This window comes from Mobula hypostoma, chromosome 27 (genome assembly GCF_963921235.1).
Source record: "Mobula hypostoma chromosome 27, sMobHyp1.1, whole genome shotgun sequence".
In the NCBI taxonomy this organism is placed as follows: Eukaryota; Metazoa; Chordata; class Chondrichthyes; order Myliobatiformes; family Myliobatidae; genus Mobula; species Mobula hypostoma.
The window spans coordinates 5,260,802-5,278,127 of record NC_086123.1 but is presented as its reverse complement, the minus strand read 5'-3'; the positions used below and the strand labels follow the sequence as shown (position 1 = coordinate 5,278,127).

Here is a 17,326-nt window from a genome sequence, read left to right as displayed (position 1 = left end):
AAAATGTACCTCATCCCAGACTACACTAAAGTGTACCCCTGCCTAGTAGGGGTCAAAATAATGACAGTGTTGCTCGCTGCACTGTTTGCAACAGTGACTTTTCTATTGCCCATGGTGGGTTAAGACTGTACAAGACATGTTGAGGTGAGTTTAACAGGTGTCGTTCATTCATTAGCATAGCTAACGTTATTTAAACTAGCTGGCCTGCTGCTAAGGAGCTACTCTATTGCAGACATCCCACCTCTCCCGGAAGTTCTGGGAGTCTCCCGCAAATTGATGGTGCTACCTCCCTGAAATGAGTTTTTGCAGGGTGGGATGTCTGCTGTTGTAACACCTGTTTATTTAAGTTACTGTGAGCAGTTAGGGAACAGTGACCACAACTCGTTAACTTTTGGGATAGCTATAGATAAGGATAAGTATGGTCCTCATGGGAGAGTTTGAAATTGAAGTAGAGCAAATTACGAGGGCATTACTATTTATTATTTATGGTGCAACTGTAACAAAAACCAATTTCCCCCAAGATCAATAAAGTATTACTATGACTATGACTATTAGTCAGGAACTACCGTAAGCAGGGTTAATTGGGATCACTGTTTTTCTGGCAAGTCCACATCATATGTGGGTCAAGATCACCCACACATCTTTGTAATCAAATATCATCACACTTTCATCATTCAGGAGTGAAAACACTGAAGTCTCCTTGCACTGTGGGAGCAGCTTACCCTCATGAACTGCAACAGGCCAAGAAGAGCTCAAGAGCACCTGCAGTAGAGCAATAAGTGCTGGTCTGAATTGCAATGCTTTCATCAAAAAAAGTTCTCAAAATCATCCATATCCATACGTACAACTGTCCATACATTACCCACCCTCTTAATTGCTCAAAGACTACAACTGGATTTTCATTCTCCATATAAACAAAACCAAGTCCAAACAGCAACCAATTTTTTTTTACTTATTTAGTACCTGGTTTACAACCCTTAACACACGTTATTAGCTAAAATACTTTGCCATTTCAGAATCAAAGTTAGAATCAGACCTGTAACTGACATGTGTCGTGAAATTTGTTGTTTTGTAGCAGCAGTATAGTATAATAAAGTTCACTATAGATTATATTAATATATATCTAAAAATTAAATTAGTGCAAAAAGAGATCAAAATATAGTGAGGCAGTGTGCCTCATAATAACCAGCAAAATATTGTTGGTTCAGAAATCTGATGGTGTATGAGATGAAGCTGTTCCTAAAAACGTTGAGTGTGCAATTTCAGGAAAAGCTCCTTCTATTCCACCACCGTACTTCTGAATGGACAATGAACCCATAAACACTACCTCACTATTTCTTTCATAATTTTATTACTTTTATTGTAAATCCTTTCAATACAGTAAAAATATCAGAAATGATCCAAAACATTTCAACAAAAATCTTTCATAAAATGCAGGGAAGTTCTGGCTAAAAACAGCAAAAGCAGAGTTAAAAAGGAACTCCATTAGTCAAAAAAGTCAGCTCCTCGTGCAACTTCCTGATACTCTGCACCTTTAAAAGAATATGGTACTTATCATTACACTGCACATCTTCAGAATGATTTGTCACAAATCATCACAACGGAAGGTGTACAGTGACTTCAGAAATTATTACAAAATTCTCAGTCCTTGATTCAGAACAATTCTTCCACATCTGTGAAGAACTCTAGTATCATACTTCCTTGTGTGCTCAGTTCACTACAAATTGTGGGGGGGGTGGGGGGAAGAGGCTGCAATTCTGCTACCAACTCTTCAAGGTACCCTAAAACTAACGCTGCAGATCATACAAAATCTGACTGTAATGAGACTACCTTTCATTGATTGGTTTGCAGCAATATTCTTAATTCTTCAGTTCAGATCAAGTCAAGTCTCCTGCGACTTCCTTGTTTACATGTACTAATCTCAACAGCCCTCAGTCTTAAAGGATATGTGCAGGCTACAACATTTCCTTTCATGCATCAAAGTAATTCCCAGCCATTGCCCAAGAATCATACATCCAGCAATACGCACAAAAATTGAGCAATAGGTTTACTTCTGAACTTTAGTAAAAACACACACCATCATTCGACCACTGTCACTTTCAAACAGTCTCTGTAATGGGGAACCTGCTAGTAAATATCACTTTTACTTACCTTGTGTTTAAGTGATTTGTCTGTGGTGGCGAAGACAATTGCTGCAGAAGCTTCCCAGCTATTTGTAATCCAAGCCTTTGTGCCATTTAAAATCCAGCTGTCACCATCTAGCCTGGCAGTGGTTGAAGCTGCACCAGCATCACTTCCATTCCCTTTAAAACATAGGGGCAAAGTACTGAAAGACCGTGTGAGCCTTGAGTAACTTTTCCATGTGTTCATTTTAATGTTCGTTTGCATAATATGCCTATACTCACTTGTTGCACCAGGTAAAGAATACTTACAACTTGGCAACCAGATTCATCTTTTTTTAAAATTTAGAATGTACTCTAGAAGATCAAAATTCTGTCTAGTCTGCACTTATCCAAAATAAAAAGCACCAGCTCCAAGCATATCATATTAATTAGTTTATGTTATCTAGTTTCAACCTTGAACCTATCACACAGTCTTTTTACTGAAAAGAACCTTTAACTCGATCAAAGAATTTAAGTGAATCTTAGTCATGAGGAATATATACTATTTTGGATTTGCATTTGATTGCACTGTCAACTTTACCACATAATGTGTGAGGAAAAGACAAAAAAAAACAAAAAATAAAACAACAGGAGCGGGAATAAATCAACTGGCCACTCTTGGTCGCACAGCCATTCAATATGATGATGTGGAGGTAGTGCAATCACTCAAGTATGATGTTGCCTGTTGGTGGTTCCTCAGTTGGCTGTAGAGACCAATCCAGGATCCACATAATCAGGATGTTAAGGTGGATCCCCTTAATGGAGAACAGTTGTGTGTGACTTTGTTTAACGTGGATAGGGTAATGCATAGGCAGCCACCAGAAGGTCCTTGACACATCGAGTGGAGGGTCCGGTGGCATGGCGGGTAAGAAGACTGGGGATCCTTCACTGCTGCAGCCTTCCTTTGCCTTCACTGCCATTGTAATGTGTCATCATCTTCCACGAACTCCATCATTAGGTCTTCATTGGATCATTCTTTGACTGGAACCTCCTGCTTCACCTTACTGCAAGGATGATCCTACCAGGAGCAAAGCACAAGATGGCAAAACTCCAGACGGCATCACTCTCAAAACCTCAGGAAGTCACAACTCCTCAGTAGTTGCTGGAGAACAAAACTAAGGACCTGAGGACAAGACTGTATCAAAGAGAACTGAGAATCTGTTCCATTGTATACTTGATTGAAACGTGACTTTTTCCAGCCACATAAGATACAGTGATCAAACCTGAAGGCTTCTTGATTTACACAATGCATCGAACTGCTCCAACTGAAATGATCCGCTCCAATTTGCCTACTGGGGCAACAGGTCCACAGCAGATGTCATCTCTTTGGCCCTTCACTCAACCCTGGAACATCTGGACAGCAAAGATGCATACATCAATGTGCTCCTTAACAACTACAGCTCAGTATTCAACATCCCCTCAAATCTACACAATAAGCTCCAAGACCTCCTTGTGCAACTGGATCCTGGATTTCCTTCCTTGTGGACCCCAGTCAGTTCAGATTGGTAACAACAGGTCCTCCACAATCTCCATCAGCACAGGTGCACCACAAGGCTGGATGCTTCTTTCCCTGCTCTACTTACTTTACAGTACTAAGAACAGCCCCAATACCATATTCAAGTTTGCTGATGTCACCACAGTCATAGGCCAAATCAAAGGTGGTGATACATCAGCATATAGGAGGGAGATTGAAAATCTGACTGAGTGGTGCCATAACAACAACCTCTTACTCAGTGTCAGCAAGACCAAGCAGTTGATTATTGACTTCAGGAAAAGGAAGCCGGAGGCCAATGAGCCAGTCCTCATTCAGAGGATCAGAGGTGGAGAGGGTTAGTAACTTTAAATTCCTCGGTATTATTATTTCAGAGGACCTGTCCTGGACCCAGCATGTAAATGCAATTATGAAGAAAGCACAGCAGTGCCTCTACTTCCTTAGGAGTTTGCTGAGATTTGGCATAACATCTAAAACTTTGACAAACTTCTATAGATGTGCAGTGCAGAGTATATTGACTGGCTGCATCACAGCCTGGTATAGAAACACCAATGACCTTGAACGGAAAATCCTACACAAGGTAGTGGATTTGGCCCAGTCCATCACGGATAAAGCCCTCTCAACCATTGAGCACATCTCCATAAAATGCTGTTGCAGGGAAGCGCAGCATCCATCTTTAGGGACCCATGCCACCCAGAATATGTTCTTTTCTCACTGCTGCCATCAGGAAAAAGGTACAAGAGCCTCAGGACTCACATCACCAGTTTTAGAAAGTTACTACCCCTCAGCCATCAGGCTCTAAACAAAGAGGATAAATTCACTTGCTCCTTCATTGAACTGTTCCCAGAAACAATAGACTTTCAAGGACACTTCATCCCATGTTCTCAATATTTATTATTTATTTATATATATTATTGTTTCTTCTTTTTGCATGGGCATAGTTTGTTGTCTTCTGCACTCTGGTTGAAAGCCCTGGTTTGATGGTCATTCATTGATTCTGTTATAGTCACTATAGATTAGATGAGTATGCCCAGAAGAAAATGAATCTCAAGATAGTATATGATGACATACAGTATAAATCCTTTTGATAATAAAATTTACTTTGAACTGTGATTCTATTCTCCTTGGTAAATTAGACACCTTTCTAATTTTAGCAGAAAACCAAGTTATAATTTCTTAACACACTACAACCCCTCTCCAATGAATCGTATGCTGACATTATACACCAATCTTCATACAAGTATTGTACCTTACCTGGCTCACTCAGGGCAAAGCAGCCAATTTTAGTTCCATCTGTGAAAGGGGTAATCCACTTGTGCTTTTGCTCTTCTGAACCAAATTTCAAAATTGGACCCAAATATAAAGACTGGAAAAGAGAAATTTATGATTTTTAAGTTCATTTTTAGCAAATAATATAATGGTAAGCTAAACACAAACCACAAAATGGCTGTGGGAGGATCATCTTGAGGGGCTGCAAGGATAGGGAGAAGAAGATGGGCTTGCAAACTAACTAGCTTGCAAAACACTAACTGAGACAAGAACAGATTCTGCAGTAGTAAATTCCAAAGTCACATGAGTAGGTAACACACAATTCTAGTTGAAAAAATACTTTGGAGCACCAAGCATCTCTGAAACTACACCCATCAATGACCTGATGCTGATGCTCAAAGTAAGGATGGGAAGAAATCTGCAAAACTAAATTAAAATTTAATCTTCATTAGGGGGCTTTATTTTAGACTCAAATCCACATCTTTGTCTACTTCATCCCATCAGCCCAAATACAAGATTATTTCAGCCTCCATATCTCTCAGTGGTACAGAATCATAGCATAGCAGAAAAATTGTACAAAAGATTCACTGATTCACAAGTCTTATTACTTTTACTCAGTACTTGGCAATGCTACAACACTTCTCATTTCAATGGATTTTCTCACCTCCTTGGATGCAGTGGCTTCTCTGACACCTACCTCCAGTATAATCATATTAAGAGCCAATGGAGTTTGACCATGTCCATGTATGCAACTTCGGCACAGAGCTCAACTTATTTCAGAAGTTACAAACAGAACTTTTTTTAAATTCACCCCCTACTCACTCACACTTTAAAATGCCTCTTCTGAAAACTACTCAAATCAATGCAGCATCTCTTCTGCCTTGCTGAACTATTTGAGGCTTATAGCTTTCTCAGCTAGTGAGTTAACAACATTTTGGACTGGATTTTAAAAAGTGAACTTCAGTTACATAACTAGCTGCTTACTCAGCGAAATTAAACTGAAAATTGAATTTTTTTTATTAACAATATCAGAAATATATCAATAATTCTGTGAAACAGCCAAAGTTTAACTGAAGCGAATCATTAATCACACTAGCGTGGATTAAGCATGTAACAATTCTTTGCCTTCAATTATGTTTATACATACATTGTAGACTCACATTATTTACGCTCATGATGACGCCAGTGGAAGCACAGCCCCGGCTTATCTCTTCTAAAGCAATGGCATATGCCAGATAATCTAATCCTGCTCCACCATATTTCTCAGGCACATCCATTGCCAAAAGTCCAAGTTCTCCCATCTTCTTTACCTGAGAATAGCATTGCAAAAACATGCTTAATGATTGCAAAACCAGAACATATTCAAAATTCATGGAATACAATTTACAAGGGGCACCAAGACAATGCTGAAAGAAATCAATGGGTCACGTAGCAGCCATGCGATAAAGGAAATGAAATCTATGGGATAAATGGGTGGCATGGTAGTGTAGGGGTTAGCACAACGGTTTACAGTACAGGGGACCTGGGTTCAATTCCTGACGCTGCCTGTAAGGAGTTTATGCGTTCTCCCTGTGACCGCGTGGGTTTCCTCCGGGTGCTCCGGTTTCTTTCCACAGTCCAAAGACCTACTGGTTGGTAGGTTAATTGGTCATTGTAAATTGTCCCGAGATTAGGCTAGGATTAAAAATCGGAGGATTGCTGGGTGGCACGGCTCAACGGGCAGGAGAGGCCTATTCCACACTGTATCTCAAGAAATAAATAATGTTTCACGTTGAGACCCTGCATCAGAACTCTTGTTCAATAGCACAATGGGTTTTACCACTTCTGTAAAAATAAACAGCATTACAGAACATCTTTCATAACTTCAGATCATTCCAGGAACATTGTACAGCCAAATAATCAACTGCTTTGAGGGTAATTACTGTTGTGAAGTCTTTTGCACATCTGAAACCTGAAACTTATTCAGATACTATGGGAAGAGATTAACAGACTGAATGAGGAAAAAGTTCAAAGAATTCACAGGTTACTATCCAAAATTTCACTTTTTCTTCAACTCATCTGTATGCAGATGACTTGGCTGTGCATCCAAAGACCAACTGGTTAGTAGGTTAATTGGTCATTGTAAATTGTTCCATGATTAGGCTAAGGGTATATCGGTGTTTATCAGGGATTGCTGGGCAGCGTGGCTCAAAGGATTGTAAGAGCCTGTTCTGCACTGTATCTCTAAATAAACATGGGAAATCACTGTGCTGCCCTTTTTCTAGGAAAGCAACCCCATCTACAACACAGGAGTCACCTGCATACTTCATAAAAATCACTGGACAATTATTTAAACAACTGATATTTCAAAGCAGATCACTATCATCTGTCAGAACCCCCTCTTTAAAAAGGTGTTTTATAGTGTAAAAAGACCGTTCAACGCTAGGTTTCTGTTACATTCATCTGCCCACAACTGGTAGGCCTGCTGTCCTGCCAAATACAGAACAATCCCCTGTAATGTTGCTCAATGTGAGACAGGTATTAAGCAGATTGCAAAAGTGGGAGTCCTACACAAGCTATGCAAGTGTTTCTATGCAAGCTGACTGTATAGAAACACTTATCTCCTGCAATGTGGGCAACTGAAAACAACAATGAAAAAGGGCATTGATGTTTGATTCCCAGTGCCCAAACAATTCTCTCCCCACTCTCCAATACAAAGTATCAATAGACTTAGATATAGATCTTCAATAATGATGTCATTCCATTCCATTCTAATGTCTCTCTTGCTGTTATAAGTAGGGCAGTCCATTGGCTCTGGCATGGTGCCAGAGGACTGGAAAATTACAAATGTTACTCCACTCTTTAAGAAAGGAGGTAGGCAGCAGAAAGTAAATTATAGACCAGTTACCCTGACCTCAGTGGCTGGGAAGATGTTGGAGTCAATTGTTAAGGATGAGGTGATGGAGCATTTGGTAACACAGGACAAGATAGTACAAAGTCAGCATGGCTTCCCTCAGGGAAATTCCTGCCCAAAGAACCTGTTGGAATTCTTTTAGGATAGATAAAAGGGATGCAGTAGACGTTATATATTTGGACTTTCAGAAGACCTTTGACAAGAGGCTGTTTACTTAGCTAAGAGCCCATGGTATTACAGTAAAGTTACTAACATGGTTAGAGAATTGGCTGATTGGTAGGAGGCAGCAAGTGGAAATAAAAGGATCCTTTTCTGGTTGGCTGCCAGTGACTAGGGGTGTTCCGCAGGGGTCGGTATTAGGCCCACTTCTTTTTATGCTGTATATAAATGATATAGATGATAGAATAGATGGCTTTGTTACTAAGTTCGCAGATGATACAAAGATTGGTGCAGGAACAGGTAGTGTTGAGAAAACAGGTAGGATGCAGAAGAACTTAGACAGTTAAGGAGAATGGGCAAGAACGTGGCAAATGAAATACAATGTTGGAAAATGCATGGTCATATACTTTGGTACTAGAAATAAATGTGCGGACTATTTTCTACACAGGGAGAAAATCCAGGAATCTGAGATGCAGAGGGACTTGGGAGTCCTAGTGCAGAACACCCTAAAGGTTAACTGGCAGGTTGAGTTGGTGGTAAGGAATTCAAATGCCATGTTAGCATTCATTTCAAGAGGTAAAGCAAGGAAGTGATGCTGAGGCTTTATAAGGCACTGGTGAAGCCTCACCTTGAGTATTGTGAACAGTCTTGGACCCCTCATCTTAGAAAAGATGTGCTGGCATTGGAAAGGGTCCAGAGGAGGTTAACAAGGATGATTCCAGGAATGAAAGGGTTATCATATGAGGAACGTTTGATGGCTCTGGGTCTGACCTTGCTGGAATTCAGAAGGGTAAGGGGGGATCTCATTGAAACCTTTCAAATGTTGAACGGCCTAGACAGAGTAGATGTGGAAAGGATGTTTCCCATGGTGGGAGGGTCTAGGACAAGAGGGCACAGCCTCAGGATAGAGGGGCGCCCATTCAAAACAGAGATGCGGAGAAATTTCTTTAGCCAAAGGGTGGCGAATTTGTGGAATTTGTTGCCACATGCAGCTGTGGAGACCAGGTCGTTGGGTGTATTTAAGGCAGAAATTGATAGGTTCTTGACTGGACATGGCATCAAAGGTTCAGGGAGAAGGACATAGAAAAAAAAGGATCAGCCATAATTGAATGGCAGAGCAGACTCGATGGGCCAGATAGCCTAATTCTGCTCCTATGTCTTATAGTCTTATGATCTTAAGAGAGTGCAAATTCACAGGAAATATGTAAAGAGACTATGAGGCACCAAAGCTTTTGCTCAGAGTTCTCAATCTGACCTCACAGTAACTGCTTAGAAATTCTAGGGGTTTTGAACTGTGAATTATGTAAAAACAGTGACTGATCAAATATCCTCCATCCCACATAAATACCCAAACTCTAAACCATGATGCTGGCATCAGTGCTTCCACTATCGGAAGGGGTTAAGGAAATGTTCACATGTTAAGAATGATCTTTTTATCCATTTCATGTGGAGACTTCTTAAGCATTCTATCCCTCTTTTGAAGGTTCTATTTTGGTACACAATTAAGACAGGGATTACCTTAAATTGGATTTCCCTGTTGCAGTTTCTTCTCTGAGTTATTAATCCACAGACAGACTTAGTATGAAACAGCAAGAGTACCATTTTCACAAGTTGTTTATAAATTCATTGTTCTAAATTGGGATTAAGGAAGAAGCCAAGGCCATGACTTGCTATACACAAAAATCAAACACTAGTTTTCAAAGTCAGCATTGACAACTGGCTGACGGTTCAAAGGTCCTGATTGTATTAAATGATCCATTTACTGTGCAGTGCCAATCACAGTCTGCTTCATGAAGGAAGGGAACAGTCATAGTAGTAGACATGACACATATTTAACTACGTTAGACCTCAGCATCCCAAAACTACTTAATTAATTTAAGTGCGTTGATTGCACAGCAAGGGATTACTTTCATCTTCCTAGCACATTTGTCCTTGGTGTTAAAATGTTATGCTTAGAGAATTTCACACTCCCGACATCTAATATTCAGTAAAATATAAGAATATACGTATTTAGCACATACTGTATATCTAGTAAAATTTCTACTTTCATTAGATCATGGTAAACTGTTTTGGAGAGGTTGTATTAAAAACAATAGCAGCATCTCTTGTATTACACCACTATTTATTACTTCTGTGATCTGTCTTACAGAAATATCACACACAATACATCTTTTGGGAGTGCAAAATAGGGACAGCAGGTATTAACACAAACAAGAACCACTGTTCTTCAAAAGAAAACCCTGTTTTAAAAGTCAGATAACCAGCATTCAGTTTTGAAATTAAAAAGGCATCTATGGAACGTTAGGTGCTGGCCCACAGAAGGAGGCTTACTGCTCTGGAGATGTGATTTGCAAAGCGAAGTGATAATGCGATGTTCTGAACTCTAAACCTAAACTTAAGACAAAGGGCTATACTAATTGGCCTATATCAAACAAGGCACCTGCATCACTCTTCCAGCGAATCGGGGGGGACAGTCTGGATATGAGAATTTACATTCTGGTATGTGTTTGTAGACTCCTAAACTATCTTCAAAATGCAAATTTCTGTTTTTTTATATAGATAAAACAGTTCTATTGTAAGGGAGTGTCTAATCCTTGTAAGTAAATTCAAACAGCATTTAAAATAATGGTTCCCTAGAATGCTCTCATCCAAGCTTTGGTTATTTCTGAAATTCTTCTAAAAAATACCTCTTTAACCAACTATTCCAAATTGCTTCTTATAAGGCTGAGTAACAAATATTATTTCAAGTTCTCTCCTGTAAAGCAGCTTGAGACATTAAATGTACAATACAACTAAAAATTGCAATTGACTTATTGGAAGATAATAAAAAGAAACATTCAGTCATATTGCACTGTATACACTCAATAATCAGCCAATTTACCAAGGGGGTACCCTTGTGTTTTTCATCTGACTATAGTTACTTAAATGACTGATGGTACAAAGCAGATATGATTATTTTAATCACAAACTTGAGAAAAATCTGCAGATACTGGATATCCAAGCAACACACACAGGATGCTGGAGGAACTCAGCAGGCTAGGCAGCATCTACAGAAAAGAGTAAACAGTCGACGTTTTGGGCCAAGACCCTTCAATGCAGAGTCCCACTTGCAATAGGATGTAATCATAGGCTTTTCACCACATTTTGAATACTACATTTGGTACGATATCAAAGTTCAAAATAAATTTATCAAAGTACATATATGTCACCATCTACAAGGCTGAGATTTGTTTTCTTGTGGGTATTCACAGTAAATACTAGAAACACAATAGAATTAATGAAAGACCACACCCAGCAGGACAGGCAGCAACCAATCTGAAAAAGACTACAAACTGTGCAAATACAAAAAGAAATAATAGTTAATAAATAACCAATAAGTATAGAGAATGTGATATGAAGAGTCCTTGAAAATTAGTCCATAGGTTGTTGGAACAGTTCAGTGATTGAGAGAGTGAAGTTCAGTAAAATTATCTCCTCTGGTTCAAAAGCCTGATGGTTGAAAGGTAATAAGTATTCCTGAACCTGGTGGTATGGGCCCTGAGACTTCTGTACCTTCTTCCTGATGGCACCAGTGAGAAGACAGCATGGCTTGGATGGTGGAGGTCCTTGATGATGGATGCTGCTTTCCTGTGACAGCGCTCTCTATAGATGTGCTCAATGGTTGGGAGGGCTTCATTGTCATGAACTAGGCCTTATCCACTACGAACTTCTAAGAAAGCAGAGGAATTGCATGCTGGAATTTACGTGCTGGATCCAGGACAGATCCTCTGAAATGACAACACTAAGGAAACTAAAGCTGCTGACCTCAACGCAGACGAGCTCATGTACCCCCAGTTTTCTCCTCCTGAACTCAATAATCAGCTCCATAGTCTTGCTGGCATTGAGAAAGAGGTTGTTGTTACAGCACCACTCAGCCAGGTTTTCAATCTATATGCTGATTTATCACCACCTTTGATTTGGCCAACGACAGTGTTGATGTCAGCAAACGTAAATACAGTAGTGGAGCTGTGGTTAGCTTCACAGTCACAAGTATACAGGGAGTAGAGCAGGGGCTAAGCACACAGACTTGTGGTGCACCTGTGCTGATGGAGATTGTGGAGGAGATGCTGTTGCCAAGCCGAATTGACTGGGGTCTGTAAGTGAGGAAATTGAGGATCAAAGCAATCTGATTTTCCTCTTTCAAATACATCTCAGATTTACCAGCATGCTATCTCTATCTCCTCCTATTTGTTTGGAAGACTTAGTTTCTACTAATGCAATATAGGAGATGTTTTAGCTGAAAGGGGAAAATGTTACCTCATGATTATGCAAAATAGAAGATGTTAAAACACACCACGTCAAGCAGCATCTGATAAATGGTTAGGTTTGTAACCGAAGTAGAGAGACTAGGAAGATGATCCAAGGTTTCAGTATGAAGTAAATGCTCCGATTTCTTTTTCAGTTTTAATTTCAGATTTACATTTTTTACATTTTTCTATTCACTTCACACCAGCTTATACAGAATTTTGATTTTTTTGAACATTTTTACAGATGTACCACAGAGAGCAGGTAATGACTGATATGGAGGGGCCACTGTACAGAATTGGAAAAATGAGTAGAGGGTTGCAAACTCAGCCAACACCAACGTAGACACTAGCCTCCCCAGCATCAAGGAGATCATCAAAAGGCGATGGAGGGAGCATTCATCACACATCAAGGAACCCCCATCACACATCTCTTCATATTTCTACCATCAAAAAGGAGATAAAGGAGCTTGAAGACACACTCTCAACATTTTAGGAACACTTTACCATCAGCTTTCTGAATGGACAATGAACCCATTAATACCACCTCTCTATTTTTACACTTTTATTTTTAATATATATTTCTTATTGTAATTTATAATTTTTTTTGCATCTTGCACTATATTGCAGCTGCAAAACAAAAATGTCACAATGTATATCAGTGATGTTAAATGTGATTCTGATTCCGAATATCTTCCTGATCTTAAATGAATTGGATGTCAGTTGGGTAAGTAAAAGAGCAATGGTAGCACTGGGCTCACTGCTATCTCTGAATGACTGAAATTGGGTTTACAAGTGATGCAAGTGTGTTCATCAATCATTATTATTGGAAAATAAGGAGGATCAGAACCTCTGTGGACAACACAAACTGGTTGAGGAAAAATTAGGCTGCAATATAACAAATTAAACAATCAATTGCTTCCAGGGAAAACAAGTAAACAGTTTGTGACATTGATGAAACAGAACTCCAAAGATTATAACCCTGCAATTAAATGGCCTTCAAAATAAAACTATCAGCCAATCTACCCTCAGAGATTAGTCAAGAAGTGTGTTATTGAACTATACATTCCAGCAAAATTAATCCCTTGTCCTTTATCCAGTGCTGGGCTAGCAATAGATTACACAATTAAATTTCTTGGCTGGAAATTTGAAAAAGTAAAAATCTGTCTTTAGTATTCGGAAATGAGTGAATTGACCCCTCCTGGTATTTAATGCAAGCTTGAAATCATATTTCGAGTCTGCTAAGATAGAATTTAACTTAAATAATTTTATTTAAAGAACTCAGTTTATTCTGTCTTATTCTTATTTTAATCATCCATTTATGTAACAATAGCGAGCTCAGGATGAGAAATGGCACCTAACGGCCACTCCTTTGCTTGCATCTTCAGAAACAGCTCTACTTCCATCTGTAATATCTCTATCTTTCCCTTTCAGGTTTCTTTTGAAGATTCTGACCTGGAGTTACATGCTAACTTCAGTTCTTTGCTGGAATAAGGTTTCATGACTGGTCATTATTCAATATGACAAGGATACGACCCAAGAGATTATCACCTTCGGAGTTCTGGGATCTCGTGGCTCTGTAGACAGGCGGACTAACGGTCAGCGTCCTGGCAGGAAATCAGTGTGTCATGGGAGACAGAATATCTCTGGCTGTGTGCCCAGAGACCCGAGACCTTTGGGCACAAAGCTCGGAAAAAGCAATGCAACTGACTTTTAACATTGTAAATCAGCGAGTTGTTTATTATGTCTCCCTTCTCGCTGTAAAATGGAGACACCCCTTTCTCCCTTATTAGGGAGAGAGAGCCTGTCGTATATCGAATACCGGGTGAACAAGTAGTCTTTGGAGTACTGCAAGTCTGTGTCTTTGCTGTTGCTTTGCTTCACGCTTGATGCGTTTTTTGCTGGCTGGGGAGGGGGATCGTTGCTTTGCTGCTGCTTACGCGTGGGAGGAGGGAGCTGGGGGTGCTTTGGGGTTCTAACATTTAACGGTCATTCATTTTTTGGGGCACTGCTCTGTTTTCATGGATGGTTGTGAAGAAAAAGCATTTCAAGATGTACATTGAATACATTTCTCTGACATTAAATACCTTTGAAACCTTTGATCTTTGCCAAAAGCCTTGTTGTGTTCAGAAAGTTGTGCTCAGGGGATTAGAACATATACCTCCTTGCATGGATAATAGGTAATATATATGGTGTCTGATCATTATAAACCTATACTTCTACAGTTTGCTTTAATCTATGCAAGCCATTTAATTTGGAGAGGCATCAGATATCAGGCATCTTTGATACAAACTAGATGGCAGCAAATACCATATTGTGGTTTCAAAACAGTAACAATGTCACTAAAATAATATTATGGTTCTCTGCTGCTAACTTGGAGACAGTGGACAAGAGAAGGAACATCTTGTGCCTGACCCCCAATCTCCACCCCCTCATCCCATCCTACTCCCACTATGAGCAGGAAGTAATCAACTCTCCATATATCAATTCACAAAGGGTTTCAGACTTTCTAATGCATTACTAAAGTCAATGATCCACAATCAAGTTGGCATGAGAAACAGAATTAGTGTTTCAGATCTGAGACCCTCTATCAGTGGAAGGAAAGAGGTATAAAACAAAAGATAATTTGAAATTCGGGAGAAGATGGCAGGCCAAAGCTTGTAGAGGAAGGGGAAGGAGAGAATAGATCATTACCATCATCAATTTGTTACAATCAGATTTCAAAACCCATGTTTCGCTGATATCATTACTTCAGATCTCTTGTACTTTTAGAAATACAGACATCAATTGAGGTAGTGGGCTGATTGGGAGGGAAAGCAAGAGAGACATGATACTAATGGTGGAAGTGTGGAGAAGAGTCTATTTTCTGTTTCCATTTGCATCCACAGATTTCTTTGAAACGTATTACCTGTTCTGTAGGAAATTTATGTTCTTTGTCCAGCTGCGCAGCAATTGGAACAAGTTCTTTTTCTGCAAACCCTCTGCAGGTGTCTCTCAACAACTGATGAGTTTCTGGAAGCTCAACCATCTGATAAACAGTGTGCAGTTGGCGTAGATATTTTGATTTCGTGGCTAGAAGGAGAAAATGTCAGATGAATCGCACTGTGATCTCAAAGCAAAATGATGAATATTCTGAAATTGTTTGATTAATCCACCCACGTTATCCTGAACTGTTCAAGGCACATCCATATGAGTAAACAACCTCTCCTTGTCAATTCAGTCAAGATGTCTTAGTACATTATGCTTCAATTACATCTTGTCTTAGTCTTCAAATGTCTGGCATTTACAATACTAGACTCCCTAGAAGGTTTACTTGACTTCTACCTGGAAAGAAGGGTAGTTAAGAGGTAAGCCACCATTGATTGGAAGGGAAAACTAGCAGGGATAACGGCAGAGCAGCAATGGCTGGAGTTTCTGGGAACAATTCCAAAGGCACAGGATAAATACATTCCCAAAGAAGAAAAAGTATTCTAAAGGCAGAATGATGCAACCATGGTTGACAAAAGAAGTTGAAGCCAACATAAAAGCCAAAGAGAGGGCATATAATAGAGCAAAAATTAATGGGAAATTAGAGGATTGGGATGCTTTTTTAAAAAAAACAGAAGGCAACTAAAAATATCATAAAGGAGGAAAAGATGGAATATGAAGGTAAGTTAGTCAATAATAAAGAGAATACCAAAACTTTCTTCCGATACATAAAGTGTAAAAGAGAGACGAGAGTAGATAGTCGGATCACTAAAAAGTGATGCTGGAAAGGTAGTAATGGGTGACAAGGAACTGGCAGATGAACTGAATAAGTATTTTGCATCAGTCTTCACTGTGGAAGACACTAACAGTGTACCAGAAGTTCAAGAGTGTCAGGGAGCAGAAGTGAGTGAAGCTCCCATTACTAAGGAGAAGGTGCTTGAGAAACTGAAAGGTCTGAAGGTGGAACAGATGGTCTACACCCCAGGATTATGAAGGTGGCAGCTGAGGAGATTGTGGAAGCAAGAGAGGCAGAGAGGCAGATTGTGGAAGGAAAACAGGCAGAAAAAAAAAATAGGCCAATTAGACTGACCTCAGTGGTTGGGAAGATGTTGGAGTCAATTATTAAGGATGTGCCTTCGGGGTATTTGGAGGCACATGATAGAATAGGCTGAAGTAGCATAGTTTTCTTAAGGAAATATCTTGCCTGAAAAATCTGTTGGAATTCTTTGAAGAAATAACAAGCAGGATAGACAAAGGAGAATTGGTGGACGCTGTGTACTTGGATTTTCAGAAGGCTTTTGACATGAGGCTGCTTAACAAGTTGGAGCTAATCTTCAAAACATTGTGCATCATGTCAAATCAAAAGAAAAATTCAAAACCTGTGAACAATTTACTAAAAATTAAAAACTAAAATTGTGAGGCTGAAGAACTATTCATCTCCTTTGTAATTATTATGCTAACTTTCCTCAGGAGCAATACTGTATACGTATTATCTTACCAATTCAGCCAATTTGTTGATGTAGGAAATTAGAGGATCACCTGTGTTCAATAAATTCATAAGAATGAAAACCCCTCTCTCTATAGAAGATCCAACATTTTGGTAGATTTTCAATAGACCAAACCAAAATGAAGAGAAAAGAACATTCAAGGCAAGTCAGAGAAATGGTAATAGAGAAGCACAAATCTGGGGAAGGGTACAAGGCCATCTCAAAGGTCCTGAACATACCTCGAAGCTCAAAGCACTCCATTGTGAGAAAGTGAAAAAAATATGAAACCACAGCCAGACTTGCCTAGGTTAGGTGGCCTCTCTAAACTTAGTCGCTGGAGAAGAACACTTGTAAGAGAAGCTACTGTGACACCAACAGTCACTCTGAGTGAGCTACAGAAGTCAGTGGAGATGAAGTTCAAGGCTCCACAAATTCATGGCCTTGCACAAATAGGGTATTTATTGAAGAGTGGCAAGGAAGAAACCTGAATTTTAAAAAAAGTAATCCTTTTCCATAAAGACTTTGTGAAGCATAACTTAGAAGATACTATAAAAGTGTGGAAGAAGATTGGATGAGACCAAAGTGGAACTTTTTGGCCTCAACATTAAGTGGTA

The 17,326-nt window shown here is 39.5% G+C and overlaps 1 protein-coding gene across 3 annotated transcripts in view; it reads right to left on the bottom strand.

Annotated features, from left to right (window-relative positions):
- Window positions 1-17,326, bottom strand: part of acads (acyl-CoA dehydrogenase short chain) — a 128,115-nt gene that overhangs the window by 105,888 nt on the left and 4,901 nt on the right. For all 3 annotated transcript variants that reach the window (XM_063034585.1, XM_063034586.1, XM_063034583.1), the window contains exons 2-5: window positions 15,167-15,330; window positions 6,084-6,233; window positions 4,909-5,020; window positions 2,152-2,303 (exon numbers count right to left, since the gene is read on the bottom strand). In XM_063034585.1, coding sequence (XP_062890655.1) covers window positions 2,152-2,303; window positions 4,909-5,020; window positions 6,084-6,233; window positions 15,167-15,286 — 534 coding nt within the window. In that variant the 5' untranslated portion in view covers window positions 15,287-15,330. The remainder of the gene's footprint in view (window positions 1-2,151; window positions 2,304-4,908; window positions 5,021-6,083; window positions 6,234-15,166; window positions 15,331-17,326) is intronic.